General features: G+C 39.9%; 1 protein-coding gene across 1 annotated transcript; it reads right to left on the reverse strand.

Annotated features, from left to right (window-relative positions):
• Positions 1-401: 401 nt before the first annotated feature.
• On the reverse strand, positions 402-21,982 carry LOC110163966 (pterin-4-alpha-carbinolamine dehydratase 2-like). Its single transcript, XM_020928984.2, has 4 exons — positions 21,743-21,982; positions 19,909-20,040; positions 2,572-2,652; positions 402-623 (listed from the first exon to the last, which is right to left on the reverse strand). Exons 1-4 carry the CDS (start codon positions 21,980-21,982, stop codon positions 528-530), a joined length of 549 nt encoding a protein of 182 aa, XP_020784643.2. The 3' UTR covers positions 402-527.
• Between the last annotated feature and the right edge of the window lie 84 nt (positions 21,983-22,066).

Consider the following 22,066-nt stretch of genomic DNA (forward strand, 5'->3'; position numbering starts at 1 on the left):
TAAGGACCAGTGTGATTGGTCTAACAGGTCTCCACCCTGCAGACAGGTGTTTATATCAGAAACACCTGTCTGTAATCAGGGCAGTCATGTGTGATGTCATGTAGTACTTGAAACTGCAGTAGTCACAGAAGGCAGCACACATACCAGTTTTTGACTGTAACTAGAAAACTGCAAATGTATCTAATTTACACTAAAATGACTAAAAAGGCCCACAGCAGACTGCCATTACATACAAGTGAATCACAGATTCATTGTATGACAGCTAATGGTACTGCACGATAAGTACAGCTCATACCTTAAAAACCATAAGCAATCCTAAGTGGGCATTCAGCTTTAGAGTGCCCCCTAGTGACTGATGGTGCCCTCTGCATCCACAGCCTGCTCATAGAAACAGGCTACAATCATATTTAAGTGTGCACTGCACACGTTTATTGTACAAAATATTACAATGGGTCAAATTTCACAAATTTATGACAACGTAAAGAACATTTTCAAAGTTTAAATGCAGGAGGAAAAAAAATAAATCCTTAATTTGAAAGTGTAATTTTGTCGATGAATTTGGCCATTTTGACGTCTCTCTTGGACAGACCTCCGCAGTCGTGACTTGTCAGTGTGATCTGCACCTAAAACAAAAGAAACAAAAACACTTTTTCACAGCTGTTTCAGGGCCTATGCACACAGTGGTTACACTGCCATGTTAGGATAGACCTTTAAAGGTGCATTGAGTCACTTTTCTGGTGGAGGGTCCGTTAAATACTTTTCTCCATGCAGATGTTATTGTCAGAATGTCTGTTTTTCTAGGTATTTTTGAGCCATGCAAGCATCTGTAATTGAATAAATGTAAGGCAGAGCTGTTTAATGTCATACTGTGGAACATTCCAGGCAGAGCAGTGACATCTCCATTAGGCTGGTCCATCAAAACATGGTATAAAATAAAGTTTCAGATCACCTCAGTTAGAACCCTGCATTAGCATCCAAAAGATGATTTAGGAAGAAATTTGGAAAAAAAGGGAGATGTTTTAGATGTTGCTCAAGCTACATGGATTTTCCTGGAAATTGACAAATTTTGCATTTTTTGCAGGTAACTTTTTATGGACTTTCTAAGCAACTTTTATGGACTTTCTAATGAATTTGTAAGCAAGTTTGTGTTTGCAGAATAAAATGACTAATTATTTGAATATGCCTTATTTATTTGTTATTTGTTTGTTTGTTTATTTGTTGTTGTTTGCATAAAATTCAGACCCAAATATTTTGGCCAGATATAGAAATGCAGGGTTCTAATTTAGAGAATCTAAAAATAATGTTTTGGACCACCCTAATATCCATAGAAACAAGCAGGTGACGGGCCCCAAAGAAAAGTTACATAGTGCACCTTTAACAGCAGCATTCTATACCTTTAAATTGCACAGAAAGAAAGAGTTTTTAATTATCATCATCAGTTGGAATCAGTATTGACTGGTCAGGTCCTTAGTATTGAAATTGAGTTTGACAGTTTAGTTTTGTGACAACACTACAACCCCCTTCCCCCTCTCTCCCTCTTCCCATCATCTATCATCTCTCTCAGTTCTTCTCTCCTCCCTCTCCACCTACGCTCTTCTTCACTTCTCCTCTCTCTTCCTTTTCTCTCTCTCGCCTAAAATCTCCCCTTGGGTCTGTCCAAATCTCCAGCATTAGCGTGAGTCCGCAGAGTTAGCGAGTGGCTAACAGTGGAATGTTGCTGCTAAATCCTTTTCTTATGAAGCTGCTGCTGCCTGCGGCTGCGCTCAGATCGCACACAGACTCCGACACAGGGCTGAAAACATGAGCGCTGCGAGCATACGCCTACACTCCTCTATAGTGTAGTGTGCGTGGTGATTTCTTGGACGTGACTTTAAAGAGACAATTTAAAATGCATTTTCAAACGTGTCTGTCAAATCCATAATGATCTCTGTGTATTTTTTATATAAGGTCTGATCACAACTCTGTCATGCCTTGAGTCACATCCAAACCTGATCATCCAATCAGATTAGTTTATTGCAGTGACACACGTGACACAAAGGTGCTCATTGGTCACCTAACACTTTGAACCTAACTAAAATTTCTCTCAGATCAGATGACCAGTTTAGTGCTTCGCTCACTGATTCTGCCAAAATCCGCCATGTTTTTCAGTTTTTCAGTCCCCTGAGTTTTTCTTTTTTTTATGTCTTTTTCCGCATATTTGTTTTGATACGAATGGACCATGCGTGCCCCTGATTGGATAATCCACCTGTCAGTCACACCCATCTGAAAACAGTGAAATTCAATGTGACTAGATTCATATCTCCGTAAAGTACTGGAGAAGTGTGTGTTGCCTCTTGTGTGGATCACAGGCAGGAGTTTAACCAAATGGATGCAACGATGTGAAAAAATGAAATTAGATACAGGTCATTTTACACAGGTAGTAGAGGTAGTTAGGATGGTTTCATGTTTAATCTCATATAATGTGACTTCATCGAGGGTCAGTGAGCACTGTCTCCAGACTGGTTTCATGTGATGGTGAAGCTGAGAGCAGAGTGAGCGTGTACACTGGAGGCACAGGAGCAGAGGTTTGACCTTGTTGTAAACGTTGGACCACTCGGGGTGATGGTTCATCTTCTCGGCCTGAAGAGCCACGCGGGACATGAAGCCAAATGCCTAAAACAGAGAGACACTTTAGAATTCTGAGAGATGCACCAATTTGTTTTAGGTCAGATACAAATATTTATAGATTGTCCTTCAGTATTTGTGGATATTAGAAAATACCAGTTCATGGACTGAAGCCATTTATTTACACAGTTAAAGTATTCAAAAACTGATCCAGTTGTGCAACTTTTCAGGGGTAAAGCAGAATTCCACAACACTCACTAGACTTTCTGGTATGCAGATTCATGAAAATCCCTTGATATTTCGATGCGGGCAGAACACATGATTGGGCCTATGCCAGAATGAAATTTACTTTTGTAAATTAGAATGCAAGTTTAAATCACTATTTGAATGGACACTATTGGCAAATTGTAAGGACTGCAATATTTGAAGTACCGTAATTTCCTTCACAGTGCTAACCCTGTAGTTTGCATCTGTAATAACATGCTCTGAAATGTGATTGCACATTGTGGGTATATGTGTCTTCTGAAATGTTCCTTTTAAAAACATTACAATATTAGACAGAATAATGAAACATGAGGTATTGGTTTCCTTAGACATAAATTGTGAAGCCAACTTTAGAAGAATCCATCTTGTTGTTCCTCCAGTGGTAGGTTTAAAGTTGCACTTCTCCACTTTGCAGTAGTTTAATAGTGTAATTTACAAGCGCTCTCGTCCACACAGATCATTACAGCAGCTGTGTCATCACTGGAGCTGCTCTCCATGTAAATGTGATACTCAAACTTTAGCATCAAGGACAAACTACAGGGATTTAGAGCCAGAGCAGACATCTGACCACATCAAGTCAAAGTTTTAGAAGTTTGTTTTTTTTTAATGGTGGGCCTGAACCTGTATTTAAAGAAGACATTTGTTTATTTCCAGATACTTTAACTATGAGTAGAATAGGATTTTTTCTTCATTGCAAACAGTAATAGACTTCCAGTTAAAAACTGCAGAGCTGAACTCACCCTGTCCATGATCCATACTGGTATCAGTGTATTTTTTATACAGAGGTATATCAGTCTGGTCCCATCTCCTTTTGGTCACCATCATTTTGAATAAAATGACATAGACCCAGACCTAAACCAGGCTCAAAACAAAACAAGGACAATACAGGGTCTTTTAATCAGACCCAGGACTAAACCAGGACTAAACAAAGACTATACCAGTTGAATTTCAAATTTCAGAAATTCAAAGTGTTCCCAGAGTGTAACTGCTGAACGGACCACTTCAGCCAAAAACAGCATTAAGACCTGGACTGAGCACAGGGCAGTTAAACACAGACAGACATTTTATGAGGTTTTATACGGAGCTAACATTTAAGGGTGAATAGAAAGCATTGGTCCATCTAATAAAAGTTATTGATTCAAAGATACATTGTGTAATCGCCCAGATGAAACTGAAAGACCACTATGAGGGCCGGCGACAAAATTAGAGCCAGGAAATTTGTCACATATTTGGGAATTTCCATGGTCATAATCAGAAAATCACAACAGCTGCAGATTTAAAAGTAATATAACATGTTCTGAGACGTCCTTGTGTATCAGATGCCCTCCCTGTGTCTCCATGAGGTCTTTTTTTATGTAAAAGATGCTAACGATGAACACCATCGAGATCCTCAAACCAGGTCCAAGGAGCATGAATCATGACGAGGGAGAGTACACATACTCGATGTACCAATTTGTCTCCATGTCTCCAAAAACAAGTCGATGTACTCCCTCATTTGTTCAGAAGTGGTTCATGGTAGAAAAAGTTTTTGTCCAGATGAAACCTAATATATGTAGTGAATACTGATATCGGCCGATACCAATATTGGAACCAGTGTATCGCCCGCTCCAATATTGAGCCATTCATGTGTCCGGCCCCCTCCCCTCTTTAACCACACTGGAAAACACCTGGCCAGACTGTCTCTCCTGCTGCCCCAGAGCCGCTGACGAATCGCAGACCCAAAGCTCTTTCAATTGGTGCCATTGGGTCAAGTTGCAGGAATCTGCCAATTACTCGAACAGATCAGGAGGCTGTTTCCTTGATAACCAATTAGATCCTGGCAATGATCGAATTACACGTGCCTCTCCTCTCCAAACCTCCCGCCAAACTGGTCCCGCTGAAGTGAAAAGGCTCGCTCTGAGTCCAGTGTTGTCATGCACAAGGTAAACAACGGCCGCCCAGTGGAGGGAGTGAGATGAGGAGGAAGTGTTTAGCGGCTTAATTGAGATTGCACGGGGAAATTGGCTCTAAATAGGCCTGCCTCAGTCTGTGTCTATGATTCAGTGCATTTTTCAGCTCATTTTGACAGAACTGTGATTGGACAAGATGGAATTTGAACAGTGTGTATGTTCATATTCATTTACAACTTTACCCATGACTTTAAATGATGATCAATGCCAGTGGCGTAGAGCACACTTTTACAACAGGCCCTTAGCCTGGGAGTGCACAGATGTATGCTATTGTGTGTGTGTGTGTGTGTGTGTGTGTGTGCAGCTCCTCTCTCTCTCTGGAGCACCTTGTCTCTCTCTCTCTCTCTCTGAAGCAGCTCCTCTCTCTCTCTCTTTGGAGCAACTCCGCTCTCTCTCTGGAGTGCCTCGTCTCTCTCTCTCTCTCTTGCTCTCTCTCTCTCTCTCTCTTTCTGTATAGCGGCTCCTCTCGCTCTCTCTCTCTCTCTCTCTCTCTTGGTCTCTCCCCCTCTCTGGAGCGGCTCCTCTCTCTCTCTGGAGCGGCTAGTCTCTCTCTCTCTCTCTTGCTCTCTCTCTCTCTCTCTCGCTCTCTCTGGAGCGGCTCCTCTCTCTCTCTGGAGCGGCTAGTCTCTCTCTCTCTCTCTTGCTCTCTCTCTCTCTCTGGAGCGCCTAGTCTCTCTCTCTCTCTCTTGCTCTCTCTCTCTCTCTCTCTCTCTCTGGAGCAGCTCCTCTCTCTCTCTGGAGCACCTAGTCTCTCTCTCTCTCTCTTGCTCTCTCCCTCTCTCTCTCTCTCTCTCTCTGGAGCCCCTAGTCTCTCTCTCTCTCTTGCTCTCTCTCTCTCTCTCTCTCTCTCTCTGGAGCACCTAGTCTCTCTCTCTCTCTCTCTCTCTCTCTCTCTCTCTCTCTCTGGAGCAGCTCCTCTCTCTCTCTGGAGCAGCTCCTCTCTCTCTCTGGAGCACCTAGTCTCTCTCTCTCTGGAGCAGCTCCTCCTCTCTCTCTCTCTCTCTCTCTCTCTCTCTCTCTCTCTCTCTCTCTGGAGCAGCTCCTCTCTCTCTCTGGAGCACCTAGTGTCTCTCTCCCTCTTGCTCTCTCCCTCTCTCTCTGGAGCGGCTCTTCTCTCTCTCTGTTCTTTTAGTAACGTGACAGCATCACGCCTTGCAGACCTACACAAGTAACACAAAAACATCCAGATATTTTTCCAAGCCAGAGAAGTGGAAAAATGCAGTAGAGAATGCAGTAATCTCTCCATTCTTCACGTGGGGGTTGGATGTCATGGTTGTCCTAAAACGTGCTGTGGTCTCACGCTGCGGTCCCCCAGGGGAGTAAGCAGAGTCCAAGTGTCCCAGAGAAGTGCACTTGGCCTGGGCACGAAAACAAGAGCTGACCCCTGCCTCCAACTGAGCCTAAAGTCAACAGGGTCAAGAGCAGCACCATCACCACGTGTGTGAGGAGGGGCTTCGTACACACACGCACACACGCACACACACACACGCACGCACACACACGCACACGCACACACGCACGTGCACACACACGCACATGCACACACGCACACACGCACGCACACACGCACGTGCACACACACGTACAACCCAACAGAATAGCACAAATTCTGCTCCCACTACTTCTCCTGCTCCATCACAATTCGATACGATACACGGCTCACAATACGATACTAGCACAGAATGGCCATACATGTGATAATCGATATATGCACATGATACTCTGTGATACACTGCTGAACCAAATACATTTTAGCAAAAATATTTCTTTGTTAAACCACCACTTGTTCAGAGTTAATATGAAATACATTTGTTTTAATCATCAAATATTCTTTCCACTAAATAAGCAACACAAACAATTGTCGTGCAGTCACAAAAGAACTGCAAAAATATACCAAAAATCCTCTTGGCGATATCGATAAAGGCTCAGAATATCGATGCTGTACCAAATTTAGTATCACAATATATCGATATTTTTGCACACCCCACACTACTACTACTTCTACTTCTACTAGTACTGCGAGTGCTACTACAGGTGGAAAGTGCACAGGTGCGAGCTTCTGGGCTGTGAGTTACATTACATTTAAGAAGATTTAGTTCCAAAAAGCAGTGCTACTATAACTGTTTCCATCCGTTATAAAATGCACATATTTCCACAAGCATGTTTCTGTCTCTGGCCAACATCATTTGTTTTTAGCTCGAACCTCAAAAATTGTGCGGTGCAGTGAAGTTTGTTTAGTTGTGCATCACTGGAGGATTCTGGGTAAACAACAAACAGCGTGGAATAGTGTGACACTGTGAGCGTTCTGGTTCGGTGCAGGTACGTGTGCGACACTCACGTGGACTCTATTTATGGTGCTAAATGGGTTTACAAAATGGGCTTTAAAAGGTGCACTATGTAACTTTTTGGTTTGGGGTCTGTCACCTACTTCTTTTTATGGAGATGTCATTGCTCTGTCTGGAATGTTCCACAGTGTGACATTAAACAGCTCTACCTTACATTAAAATAATAGGTGGTTTCATAGCTCAAAAATACCTAGAAAAACAGGCATTCTGACTGTGAGCGGGGTCGCCTCTCCACAGATCTGACCTGTAACCTGGAATGGGTTGGTCGCCGTGACAATAGAAAAGTTTATTACTATATTGTGGAACTTTCCAGACAAAGCAATAACATCTCCATGGAGGAAGCATTTGACGGACCTTCCAACAGAAAAGTTACACAATGCACCTTTAACTTACGCGCTTAAATCAAAATCCACCTGGAGCGAGCGAAGAAAACTTTTTGCGAATTAAGGGTTTTACATGCGACCCATCTCCTGTTACTGTTACAAAAAAATTAAATTAAGTTTGTGAATTTCATCCACTGACAATGGCAATTCTGACTCTAAACTTTAAAAATATTGAGGCTAAAATTGTGACCTGAAAAACCTCAAATGTGTCGAATGGCAACGACCCCTGGTCTGTTGTACTTTACAATCAACCCAAAACATGCACACCAAGTCAAATGGTCCAGCTAAGGTAGTTTAAAGCATCTCAACTGGCTCTACTACAGTTCTACTACAAACAACCACATGAAGCAGGGAGCATAACAGCAGCAAAGGGGAAAACCAGTAGAAAAGATCCATGTTGGTCCTGCTTGAGCTGTCAGACTGGCTGCAATTGGACCTGAAGTTACACAGATCTCCAATAATCTGAAGCAGTCCCAGAGCCCCATACATGTGAGTGCATTTAGGGCGATTATATGGAGCTAATCACTGGACATGGAAGACCATGTACAATGGGTTTAAGCTGATGCCAAAATATCAGAGGAGAGTGAAGGAATGTCCAGGAAACCCCAGGAAAAACAGGAAACTGAAAGACTCCTGGCCCTTCTATGAATGATCTTATTACAACTCTCACCTCTGCTCCATACCTGTCTGAGCAGCCAGTCCCTTCTAAAAAAAAGTCCAAATGCAGAATTTATGACAAGTTACCGTCCTTACAGTTATCTTATACAAAAACATCTCCTCTTGAAAGTTCTCGTATCATTCAGAACAAATTCTATATTTCTTTTACCTTAGTCATAGTTTGCAGAATCTGGTGTTTCTCAGTCCTCTGTGTGTGTGTGTGTTGTTGTTTTTTTCACTTGTAAGCCGCCATGTTTGTTTTGACACAGATGTCCCATACGTCTCTCTGATTGGTTAATCCACCTGTCAGTCACGGCCATTGTAAATCAGGGAGACAGGATATGGTAACAGGCCCATGAGTTTTTCTTTGTAAGCGTGTGGTTCTGACTGGACAGGAAAGCTCCTGACAGGCTTTAAACCCAAGGCCCAAGAATGGGTCAAATACAGAGAACCTTTTTGCCCTCTCTTAAAGTAAAATTTTTCTGGTGGAGGCTTCAGCATCTGCTCATCTCCATGGAGATATTACTGCTTTGCCTGAATGTTAGACAGTATGACATTTAACTTATCCATCTGGCTGTTCATTCAATTGCAGGTGTTTTTTATTGCTAAAAAATAAACTTAGCTCAGTTTAGTCCAGGCTATCAATGACTTATTTTCCTCAACTGTTCCTCATGGTAGATTATTTAAAAGAGGGAACAGTGATACGCATCAAGTTATCACACAAGATGGAAACCATGTTTTACAGCTACATTCTATAGGCCAATAATTTAACACAGATGGAGGCAGCTACAATGAATATTGTTCAAATACAGATTTGTATTGTAATACAGTGCATTCTTGGGTCTGGTTACTAATAGAAATGATCAGGTTCAACATTTGTGACTGCACCTTTTGGATATTTCATGGAAACTGGCTCTTCATGAGAGTCTGACGTGACATCGGTTCGGTCGATATCCTGTTTAGGCCTTTACTTGGATGTGGATGTGGGACTATTTACTGACTGCAGGCCCAGGACGTCTCATAATGTTTGAACATTTATTCTTACAAAGCTGTCTTGTACCTACTTGCAGGATAAATAAGTTGCGTAACACAACTGGATCAAATTTGGCAACTGAGTTTTGAGAGAAAAGGTTATATTTTCACTCCCTACGCTGGAATTGGTTGATGTTAAACCTTTCTATTTTCATGGAGACAAAACCAAACCAAGTTATAGGTCTGATCTGTGGAGAGGCGACCCCACTTACAGCCAGAATATCTGTTTTTCTAGATATTTTTCAGCTATAAAACCACCTGTAACTGACTAAATGTTAAGTAGAGCTCTTTAATGTCATACTGTGGAACATTCCAGGCAGAGCAATGACATATCCATAGAAATAAGCAGGTGACGGACCACCAACCGAAAAGTTACATACATTGTGAACCTTTAAAGCCATAGTATCAATATCAGTGCATCCCTAACAATTCACAATGCCTTATTCTGAAACGTAGGGGGCACTACACATGGAGAATAAATGCGTTAGAATTAGAAATGATCTAGTCTTGTCATTTTTCAGTAATTGCTCCACTGTGCCCACGATATCTGACACATTCACAAAGCAACACAGCCAACACAGCTTTATCTGCTGATTCAAAACATGCTCCATCAGAGCCTATCAAAAGCACATGTCTGAAAAGCTAACTGAAAGACAAGACGGCTGAACGTTCTGAGATGGCAGCTAAAATATGACAACCACAACATTTTAATATGGATGTAGCGGAGCAGAGGAGCCCAGACGCCCTCGAAGATGTAACTTTAACCCACAATCAAAACAAGCAGCCATGTTTAAAGCGCCCTGTCAGCCTCCGCGCCGAAACACGACTCCGGGCGCATTTAAGGCATGTATCAGTTTAAAGGGGACTTATACGAGATGGGCTTTGATTGATGATTTGTGAAATACAGAAGATAGTTGTTAATGGGGCTCATAGTGGTACAAGCAAATGAAATACGTAAGGGACGGAGAGTTTTAAAGGTGCTGTACCCGATTTTTACTGTCTTGATAATGTGAAAACAGACTGGTCCAATGTTCTTCCTCACTTACTTTATGCATTCAGAGCATCCTAATTATTCACCATGATGAGTTTAGAAGTGCTTTCTCAACTTCTGAAGAGAAAAAAAGCTAACGAAAACTAGCATGTAAACTGAGCACTTTCTTATTCTCGGACAATAAAATACAATAATTTGATGTAAACAGTACACAGAGGACTTATCTGACCTTAGGAGCTGCTTATATTATATATTTGTACAAGGCCAAGTCACATTTTGCTGAAATAAATGAGAAAATAATCTGGTAGAGGGCCTGTAAAGGGGCTCATATTGGAGAAGCAAAAAAGAAAGATCAAGGACAGTGACTTAAAGTTAATGTACTTGATTCTCACCTATTTAATCCAACTTGTTCCAGCTCTCACAAACTCCGAGTGTCTAATTTTGTTACTCAGTGCTGTTTTTATATATATATCTATATATATCTATATATATATATATCTATATATATATATATATATATATATATATATATATATATATATATATATATATATATATATATATATATTTAATGTCAGAAAAACTAAAATGATGATCCGATGAAATCCAGACTGATCGCTCAAGTATTTGAATCTACACTGTCTGGTCACAACTCCCTCTGTCGTGTCTCTGGTCAAATGTGACTGTCCAATCAGATTTGTTTATTTCAGTGACACATGTGAAATGAAGGAGCTCACTGGTCACATATCACTTACAAATAAAAGGAGATGTCTCTTCTCTCAGATGAACAGAGTTTAGTGCTTTGCCCATTTTCATCCAAGTCCAATCCAAATATCAGAATTCAATGTACTGCGCAGTGTTAAGCGGAAGGAATTATTTTAGAACAACATCACGTTTCCTGAGTTTGGTGTAATAAGATGTATTTATTGGACAAAACACTGTGTAATATTTGTTGTTCTGTAGTTACTTCAAATGGTAAATTAAAAACATTTGGATCAGTTTTCACACTACACCTTTTGTGTTTAAATGAAATAAATCATCCTTTCAGTCTCAGCTCTAGTTTCAGATGATGTCAGGTATTGGTAGATACTTAAGGCCAAAGTATCGACATCAGAATCAGAACAGAAAAAGCTGGATCGGTGCATCCTTACAAAACGAGAAGTTGACGAGGGGATGACGAGTGAGTGAGAGAGTCCATGTTGTAGGTGAGTCTTTCCTTTCACACACACACGCGCACACACACACACATGCACACACACCCACACACAAACACCCACAGACGCACACACATGCACACACACACATGCACACACACTCACACACAAACACCCACACACACGCACACACACACACGCACACCAACACACACGCACACACACACACCCACACACACACGCACACAAACACCCACGCACACACACACCCAGGCACACACACACACAAACAGCCACGCACACACAAACACATATGCACACGCACACAAACACCCACGCACATGCACACGCACACAAACACTTACGCACAAGCACACAAACACCCACGCACACACCCCCCACGCAAACAAACACACGCACACACTCACACACACAACAAACACACACACACACACACACATTCACCCACGCACACACACACACCCACACACACACACAGATACACACACACACACACAGATACACACACACACATACACACCCACGCACACACACCCACACACACACACAGATACACACACACACATACACATACACACGCACTCACACTCATTCACACTCAGAGGATTAGGGCAGTTCTGGAGCACGTGCTTTTGGGCACCACACCTCAGCTCTCCCCTGCAGACACCAGGACAAAGGAGAAACATAGATCTGACGCTGTAAGTCTCACCAACGTCCCATCGGAGACACAGTGAGACACAGTGAGACACAGTGAGACACAGTGAGGGACACAGGACACCAGAGCGGATTACAGAGTCGGGCTTTCACAAACTCAAGCACCAACTAGAAGGAAGTGTCAGTGTCAAATGGTTGTGCTACGCTTGTCTTTGTAAGGAGAAACATGACCATTTTACCAACCATTATAATGACAGTATTCAGTTATTTTGCTCAAACATGAATCGCAATTGAAGTAAAAAAAATACAAAATGTAATGGTCATGGTCAGTCAATAGCAAATAAAAAAACTTATCTTCTCTGAACACAACTAAACATTCTGTTGAAAACCTGATAGTTTAGACCTCCACAAACATGTCTGTCAGTTGGCCTCCCTGTGTGTCAGATGCCCTCCCTGTGTCTCCATAGGGTCTTATTATTCTGTGTAAAAACTGCTAACCCTGTAGTTTAGACTTCTACAAATATTTTCTGAAATACATGGGATTATTGTATTAGTTTATCAGTTCAGATTTCAGTCTGCTCTCTCAAATGTTAATGCTCCTGGACTAGTGTAAAATGTGAATAGAATCCTGATTTTAAAAGTATAAATTGCACACATAGTTGTAATTAGATCTTTTTCCAAACTGTAATTGAAGCAGACGGTTGCTTTAAGAATGACAAAGAAATAAAACATGGAACACCGAAATGATAGGAGATAAAATTGAGCTTGGAGTCAAATTTCATTGGACCAGATCAACACCATGGTCCAGTGTAAGCCATTCATTATCCAGTTTATCCCACTATTAGTCCCTCTGTGCTCATGTGTCTCCCACTGGAATAACTGCACTTCTAAAGACGCCATATTGAATCATTAAAGGGCCAATATTACGCTGTGTTCTGATCTGTCATAATGTTGTTTCCTCATCACAAACACACCTGGACTTGTGTTTTGTTTCATTCACGCATTTAAAACACAAACCCTGCGTATTTAGGCTTAAGTTGTTATCTCGAAAAACAGAAGATGCCCAGTTCCATCTTGTGATGTCATGTGGTAATACAGGAAGCACTTTGTTTTTAAACTCCATGCACCTTCATTAGAATCATCTGGGATCATTTCAGATCTGAAATTGCAAATCTCTGTTTAACAAAAAAGTATAAGGAGCTGTTGAAAACTACCACTACATGACATCCCAAGGTAGAACGGAGCGTTTTGAGCTTTGGAGATGTAGACAAACAAATAATAAAGTGTTACTCAAACGTGTGAATGGAACAAAATACAACTCCAGGTCTGTTTTTGACGAGATAACAACATTCTAACACGATTTAATAAAAAAATAAAAAATATGGCTGCACGATTTGGGAAAAATATCAAATTGCAACTTTTCAGACGAAAATTGTGACCAAATCTAAGTTTTAATAATAGGATTCTGTTCAAAGTTCACATTTTAAAACACGTTCAGAAGAATTGACAAAGAACACTGAAATCAGAACTGACAAACTAATACAAGAATCACAGTTCAGAACAGCAGATTTTGTTGTTTGTGGAGGAAATTAAGATACTTCAAAAATTGCAGTCTTATGATTTGCTAATTATGTCCTTTCAAATTGCAAATGTGATTTCAATAGCAACAAATTTTCCAGAACTAAAAATGTTTAAAAACGTGCATTGTGAAATGAATATTGGGGAAAAAAATATGACAAATCAAATCAGAATAGCAGAAAATGTCAGAGAAAACGCTTTGAAGACCTCATTTCCAACCTCGTGTAGTTAAAAAGCGTCTCGGGGCAGTCTTCGTCACGCTTTCCACACGGAGCATCGAAACCAAAAACACATGTACGTTCATAAACAACACGAAAGCGCCAGTAAACAGCACCAAGTCACTGCCAAAAACAGGAAGCGAAATGTTCAGGACTCAAACATAACTCAGGATTTATGCTGAGATTCAACTGGTCTGTGGACTTGTACTAGGCCCACTTAATGTCCCACATGATAATAATACTCAAAGCTAACATCACGCTGATGGCTGGCTCAAATTCTTCTCCAAACTGTATACACTTTCCATATACTGTAATCAAATCGAATAAACCACAGATAGAAGATTAAGGCTGTAGTTATTGTGTTTGTGTTTGTTTTAGAGGAAGCGTTTATGTAATTAATTTGATATATTTTGATTAGAAAACACTTTACCAAAGAAATTCTGTTGTTAAAGAGTCCATATTAGGCTAGTTTCTCATCCATGTTATAAAGTTGTTTCCTCATCGCAAACAGACCTGGATTTATGTTTTGTTTCATTCACACCTTGGAATTGCCAATCTCTACAAAGCAAAACGTAAGAAGGTTAGATGTTAACTTGAAAATTTCATGACATCACAAGGTGGAACAGAGCATTTTGAGATTTGAAGATGCAATAATAACAAATAAAGACAACTCCAGGTCTGTTTTTGAGGAGGTAACAATATTCTAACATGGCGCAAAGTTCACAAGAGTCGATTTTGTGTAATGGAGGACCTTTTAAATGTATTTAGTTCTTAAAAAACTAATGTATAGCAAAAGATCTTGAACAACAGGGCATGCTCCTATAGACCATCCAGACTACTGCCTTTTACTCATACACATGCAGCTCTGTATTTGCCCAGCTAAAACGTCCGTCTGTCCATACACATTCAGCAGGATAAAACCGGACCTGCTGAGCAAAACATTCTCTCTCACATGCAGTGCAAATGTTAACAGAATTGTGTTATTTCCATGCAGAGTGTATCATAAAGAATGGTGAAGGACTTGGACTCCCAGTTAGTGCATTGCCTGCAATGTTCTACAGTATGGCATTAGGAAACATCATTTCCCCTTTTATACTGATGTTTAATAATCATTTCAGAATGTTCCCTTATGTTTTACTTCTTTATGTGTAGCTCTGTCAGAGTTGTACAATATAAAAAAAAAATACTAAAGACAGAGCGATATTTTAGTCGACCAATACATGCCAGGCCGATATTTGCATTTATTATCACATAGGAAATCGGCCTTAACTCTCCAGCATTGGCAAAATTTTATTTTGACCAACCAGCTGAAGAAAACACAGAAAACCTTTTGAATGCAGAGAAGGTGGAATAGCACTATATAAAATGTGACCATTTACTATTTATTTACACAGAGGACAGTGCACAAATGTGACTCCACAGCTCTCTGATACAGTCTGCAGGAAAACACGCTTCTGGACGACTTTCAGGGTTCTCACTCTTTTTCACTGACCAAATTTCAAAGCTTTTCCACGAGTTTTTCATGACCTAATGTGAATTTTCCTTTACGGCACCTACATGTGTAGAATTGATCAGAGTTGCGTTAACTCTTTCCACTCACCTTATGGTTTAGAATTATAGATTTGGAACATTCAAAACAGCCTAATGAGAAATTAACAGAACGCTGGAGTTGTGTGAACGAGATACTAAAATTTCATAACTTTTCCAGGCCTGAACATTTAAAATTTCCATGATTTTTCCAGGATTTCCATGACCGTGGAAACCCTGGACTTTGTAATTCAAACTTAATCTTTTGAGAAAATACAGGGAGAGTTTATCAGATATCAGTTTCTCTGGATTCTAAACTAAAAGTATCAGCATCAGCCATGAAAAAAATGATAAACTATATTATTATTACTATTTTATTTCCATAAAGGCAAACAGGTGAGACCACCAGGCCACGTTACAAGTCAGATCTGTGAGGAGGCGAGAACACTCACAGTAAGAATGCCTGTTTCTCAAGGTAATTAATTAAACAATAAAACACCAAATGAATAAAAGGAGGATAGAGGGGGAAAAGCGTCAGTGTTGAGTGTTGCCTGTTGCTGTACTGCCCCCTGTTGGTCAAAATGCAGTCCTGCAGGTGCGTGTGTGTGTCATTAAAGTCAGGAGTTGGATTTCACATCACTCACAGTAGAGTGGCTCCTCTCATCTGTCGCTGCAGTAAAAACGCTTTAAAGACAGTCAGTGGTTACCTCATGAGAAAAACTCTGGCTACAGAAATGAATCAAAACAAGTAGGATTTGTACAGAGAAAGTAGGGCTGGTTATTTTGGCTTCATTTTTTGATTTGAACATCATGATTTGACATCTTTGCTTCTCTCTGTAATGTTAATCAAATCATAATTTAGCAATCCGTCATAAATGTGTTATAACCTGCCTTTGTGGCAGTCTTGGTGGAGTTTCAAGAATTGCACAATAAGTGACTGGAGTGTAAAAGAGAAATGTGTCTTTATAAGTCTAGGCTTCTCTTATTAGACTCCAGGATGACTCAGTACGAGCATTTAATATGTCAGTCAAAATAAATATACTCATCTGCCATGCAGTTTGTTTAAAGAGTGGGTTATTAAATTCTTACTAAGTACAAGTACAAGTACAAGTACTGATGTCCTCCCAAAGTCTGCTTGCCTATCCATAAAAGTACTGCACACTACTGCATTCTCCACTTGTTTAGAGGAACAGTACACTGACAGGTGCTGCTCTAACCAACACTTTCATCTCACTATTTCAGTGTTGTGGACGCAGGAAACTGAAACTCATGTTTAGTCCTGACTCTGGGCACCAACAGGAGGCTGAGAATAAACCAGGACTAAAGCAGGACTAAACTAGGACTAAACCAGGACTAAAGCAGGACTAAAGCAAGACTAAACCAGGACTAAACAAGGACAAAAGCAAGACTAAACCAGTAATAAAGCAGGACTAAACCAGGACTAAACCAGGACTAAGTCAGGACTAATGCAGGACTAAATCAGGACAACAGAAGGACTAGAGAAGGACTAAACCAGGACTACAGCAGGAGGCTGGGTTTTATGTACTCGAACTTCCTGGTCCAACTACAACTTGGGTTTCCTAGTGATGAAAAATGAATGAACAGTGAAAAGCCCCTAAAATGTTCCCTATAACTTAAAACTGGAAAAAAAAGAAAAAAAAACTACAGGTGGAAGAAATACGGGGGAAAAAATGGAAACGCCCAAATTTTCTATTGACTAATTATACCAATTAACACACTAATTAACATATTTTATTTAACTTTCAATATTTTTTCATTTACTATAATTTTAAAAAATTGCAATTAAACAAAGATTTCTTATTTCCACAGCTGAATTGCTAAATAATAATTATTTGGTATTTCCTCTAAAAAGTTCCTGATTATTTCTGACACAAGTCCACTTTCTTCCTAATTAAGCGCAACAAGAACTCTTTGTGAAAAACACAGAAGACAAAACCAAGTGAATCAAAGTGGTCTGAACACGCAGGAGCTCGTGGTGGTTTTCTCCAGATGAAACATTTTAACCAATTTGATGTGTTTGTGAAAGGAATCGCTCTGATCGACCTCAATTACTGCCAACTGCTGCTCTGGATCTGCTCAGGCAAAGTGGGACTGACGCCTGGGACGAGGGGCTCACTTCAAACCCAAAAACGTGTAAAAAACAGAGGCGAAAACGACTCACTTTCAGATTAGAGGAAGTCCCTTAAGTGGGCCCAAGATGCTGGAAACCTGCACGAATCTGGCAACATTTACAAACATTTACTCAAGGGCTGTACTGATTTTTGTAGTGTGATTTTTCTGATAAGCACTGCGATTAGATTCAATTTGATGTTTTAATAGGATTCGGTTCAAGTTCACATTTAAAAGGCCCATATCACACTGTTTTCTGATCTCTGTTCTAATGTTGTTTCCTCATCACAAACAGACCTGGAGTTGTGTTTTATTTCATTCACACATGTTTAACACACAAATCCTGCACATTTAGGCTTCTCTCAAACTGAAAACACTCAGTTCCACCTTGTGATGTCATGTGGTAATACAGGAAGTGCTCCATAGTGTTTTTAAACTCCACACACCTTCACTATAATCATTTGGATGATTTCAGTCCTGGAATTGTCATTTTTAACTGAACTAAGGGTAAAACGTAGCTGTTAATTTTAAAACTATCACCTCATGACATCACAAGGTGGAACAGAGCATTTTGAGTTTTGGTAATATAGATGACTGGCACCACCTACTGCCTTTGCTCAATTTCATTTCTCGCCAGCAACTAGGTCAGGAATCAGAATACACTAGACGGTTCGCAAAAATCCCGGAAGTGAGTTCGGGCACCAACCAATCAGAGAAGAGCCTTATATTCTGTGTTGGCAATTGGCAAACAATTCCCGAGATCAAGGATTTAAAGCCGGAACAAAGAGAATGTTAAGTGAATTTTATCAAGGGGAAAGACGTTATTGCCCTTCTTCCTACAGGACTTGGGAAAAGCTTAATATACCAGTTAGTCCCATTAGTGGAGCATTACATACATCACAACCAAACAGCAGTGATTGGTTAAATTAAAAAAGTACCCGTCTGCCGTCGAGTGAACAAATTCTAATGCTGCGAGGTCAGACGGTTTCCACGAAGTCAAACAGGCTGATGAATCAGGCTAAATTAATGATAAAGGATTTGGTTCATTCAAACGTGTGAATGAACCAAAACACACTCCAGGTCTATTTTTGAGGAGGTAACATCATTCTAAGAAGGCTAAAATCTCACAAGCGATACTTTCACGGACTTTAAGACTTTAAACAGGTCCAGAAGAATTGACAAAAAGACAAATATAAAATTTGAACTGACAAACTAATACAAGATTCACAATTCAGAACATGTTTATGTGCCTCTAAACTATAGGGTTAGCTGTTTTTATGCAGAAGACAGGAGATTTTGTTGTTTGTGGAGGAAATTACAGTACATCAAAAATTGCAGTCTTTGTGATTTGTAAATTGCAATCAAATTGCAATTTGACTGTGATTGTGCTCCCTGTGTGTCAGATGCCCTCCCTGTGTGTCAGATGCCCTCCCTGTGTGTCAGATGCCCTCCCTGTGTGTCAGATGAGTCTTATTCTGTGTAAAAGCTGCTAACCTTGTAGTTCAGACCTTTACACACACATTCTGAAATGTATGGGATTCTTGGATTAGTTCACAGTTCATATTTCATTCTTCTCTTAAATAATGCTTGACAAATGTCAAAAAATGCATTTGTAAATCTATGTAATTCTACAAATTGTACAGTATATTTGTTGTATGTCTCCATCTGGTGGTAAGCATTAGGAATTGAGACATTTTATACATTTTAACTGAATAAAAGACTGAAAAATGGTAATTGAACTCTTCTAAATAGAGAATATTTACAAATAAGGTGTATTATTGATGAAATTGATAAATTGCATATTACTTTCTGACATTTAGATTTAATAATATTGTTATAAAAGGTATTTTTGTGTGCGTTTTGGAGTCTGTATAGTCCAAGTATGATTATTTTCTACAGTTAACTAGTGATGATTAGCTGATCTTTGAAGCCCTAGTGTGTTCCTCATGAAAAAGCCAAGAGTTCAAAGTGAAAATAAACCTGAACTAAACCAAACCAAGTCTACATCAGGATTAAAACAATAACAAAGCGGGACAACTAGTATCTAAGTATTGATACTAAAAAAAAAGTCCCATTCACAGCACAGAATTGAAAGTTTCCCAGACAGCTTTAGAATGATGTGGCATGGGAATAGAATGGGAATGTGACATGGAAATAGAAAAGAAAAGTACTCTGATTTGATGTTGAAAATCACATTCTATTGTCCAAAGAGTGTTTTTGTAATCATTGTTGTATCAGTATCAAATCTATTCCTTAGTACGGAAATGAAGTATGAAATGTTAGTGTAGTGACAACACGAGTCTGAACCTAATCTAACAACAAAGAGATACAGGCCCTCTACCTTATCTTTGACACAGAGACACCAGCACACAGTAGAATCACACAGAAGCAAGATTGTGACCTGGTTGAACGTTTTGAAGTGCAGTTCTTTAAAGATGGCATCTCGGTTTTCTACTTGGACCCATCCTGCTTCTCTGAGCTCGGACAGAAGCTGCTTGCGCTCAGAAGAGGAGAGCCCATGAGAGCCGGAGGACTGCAATGAGAAGCACACAGAATAATCCACACAGGGGACTACTTTCATTAAGTATATGGTTATATACTTAATCTTTATTCTGTTTCTTAAAGGTGCATTGTGTAACTTTTCTGGTGGAGGGTCCGTCACCATTGCTGTCCCTATGGATACATCATTACTCTGCCACAGTATGACATTAAACAGCTCTACCTTACATTTATTCAATTACAGGTGGTTTTATAGCTCAAAAATCCCTAGAAAAACAGATATTCTGACTGTGAGCGGGGTCAACTCTCCACAGATCTGACCTGTAACTTGGTCTGGTTTGGTCCATGAAGATTGAAAGGTTTAATGCCATACTGTGAAACATTCCAAAAAGCAATGACAAAGCAACAACATCTCAATGGACAAAAGCATCTGACGGACCCTCCACCACAAAAGTTCCATAATGCACCTTTAATGTGTCCAGGTGTGCAAAATACAACAAAACAATGAAATAAAATACAACGCAATGCAGATTTTTATTTATACTGCTGACTTTCAGGTGACATCACAACATTCTATAATCAATCATATTTAAAGGGTCCATGTTATGTTTTGTTTCATTTTAGGTTACATTTTAACATGGCCTAAAGCTCACAAGAGTCCATTTTGTGTAATATAGGACCTTTAATACAGGTGAGATTTCACTCAAACATAATATTGTTCAAATGTAGATTTGTGTTGTAACACAGTGAGTTCTTGGCTCTAGTTACTAATAGAAATGATCAGGTCTAACATTTGTAAATTTACTTTTTGGAGATTTCATCAAAACTACAATGTAATCAATAGTCTATGAGAGTATGAAATCAACACATTCCAGAATCTCAAATCCAACTTTTTCATGCCCATAATGTGATTAGTAGCCTAATCAAGACACTTCATTTAACCTAAAGCCTAATTATAGTATAAAACTTTCTTTTTTTTTTTTTTTAAAGTTGTCAAGAGTGACCTATCTTCTGTTAGGACCAGACAGACAGAACACTAATGCAATAATAGACAACAGCGGTGGGCAGTTATTTTTTCCATGGGGCCACATGAGAAACAGAAAATATTGTGGAGGCCAAAATGCTTAACTTCACTCACTAATATCAATTGTATTTATTTATAAAAAAGTAATACATAGCATTGTTTGACAAGCTGGTAAGACTGGTAAAAGTTTATGATATGACTATGCCTTACAAAAAACGTAGTAATAATAATAAAAAAAAAAAACACCTCTAAAATAAAAGCAATGCCGCTTTAGTCCATGCATGAGGTAAAATTATAAAATATGTTTATTTTGCAGTTCCAAATGAGCATAAACGGGCCGGTCAGAGTCGACTAAAGGGCTGTATGTAGTTTTGGTCATTCTGAACGTAATGACGTCATGTGTTCCTGTTAACCAATGGCTGCAAGTGTGTGCCCATGCCACTAGAGACGTCAATACAACAGAACACCTTTGTTAGCATTAAATCACAGAATTAAGTTCATTTAATCATTAAACACACACATAAATAAAATATTGTCAAAGTTATTAAGAACTCTTGTGCTTCCTTATTATTGGAGTTCCAAAAAATATGGACATTGTTGCATAATTTGTACCTTTTTCTTAACACCTGCAGATTAGAGCTACTTCCCATCGCTGTTGTGCACGGAGCTAAATGCTAACAGAAGCTAATGCTAAACCCACTGGAGCTCTTACCATGTGTGCAGCAGAGTGACGCCGGGCCAGGAGCGCGGACACACGGCTCAGGGGCCATGAGCTGCCAGCCCTCAGGCTAAACATTAACCGGGACATAAACGGCGCTTTGTTCCGCAGAGATACGGCTCTTCCAGATTTCAGGTCGCGGGGTGGTGCCGCCTCTTCGCCGTGTGAGGGGAGCGCAGGCCGGGCAAAGGGCATACACGTGTCCCGGTCAAAACAAACCAGAGGGCGGGTCATACCTTTAAGGGGCCCCCAGGTAAAAAATAAAATTAAACTTACTATGTACTATATTATTTAATTTGTGCTTAAAGTTGCTCCATG

This window comes from Boleophthalmus pectinirostris, unplaced genomic scaffold (genome assembly GCF_026225935.1).
Source record: "Boleophthalmus pectinirostris isolate CB_2022bp ecotype Guang Dong unplaced genomic scaffold, ASM2622593v1 HiC_scaffold_12, whole genome shotgun sequence".
Taxonomy (NCBI): Eukaryota; Metazoa; Chordata; class Actinopteri; order Gobiiformes; family Gobiidae; genus Boleophthalmus; species Boleophthalmus pectinirostris.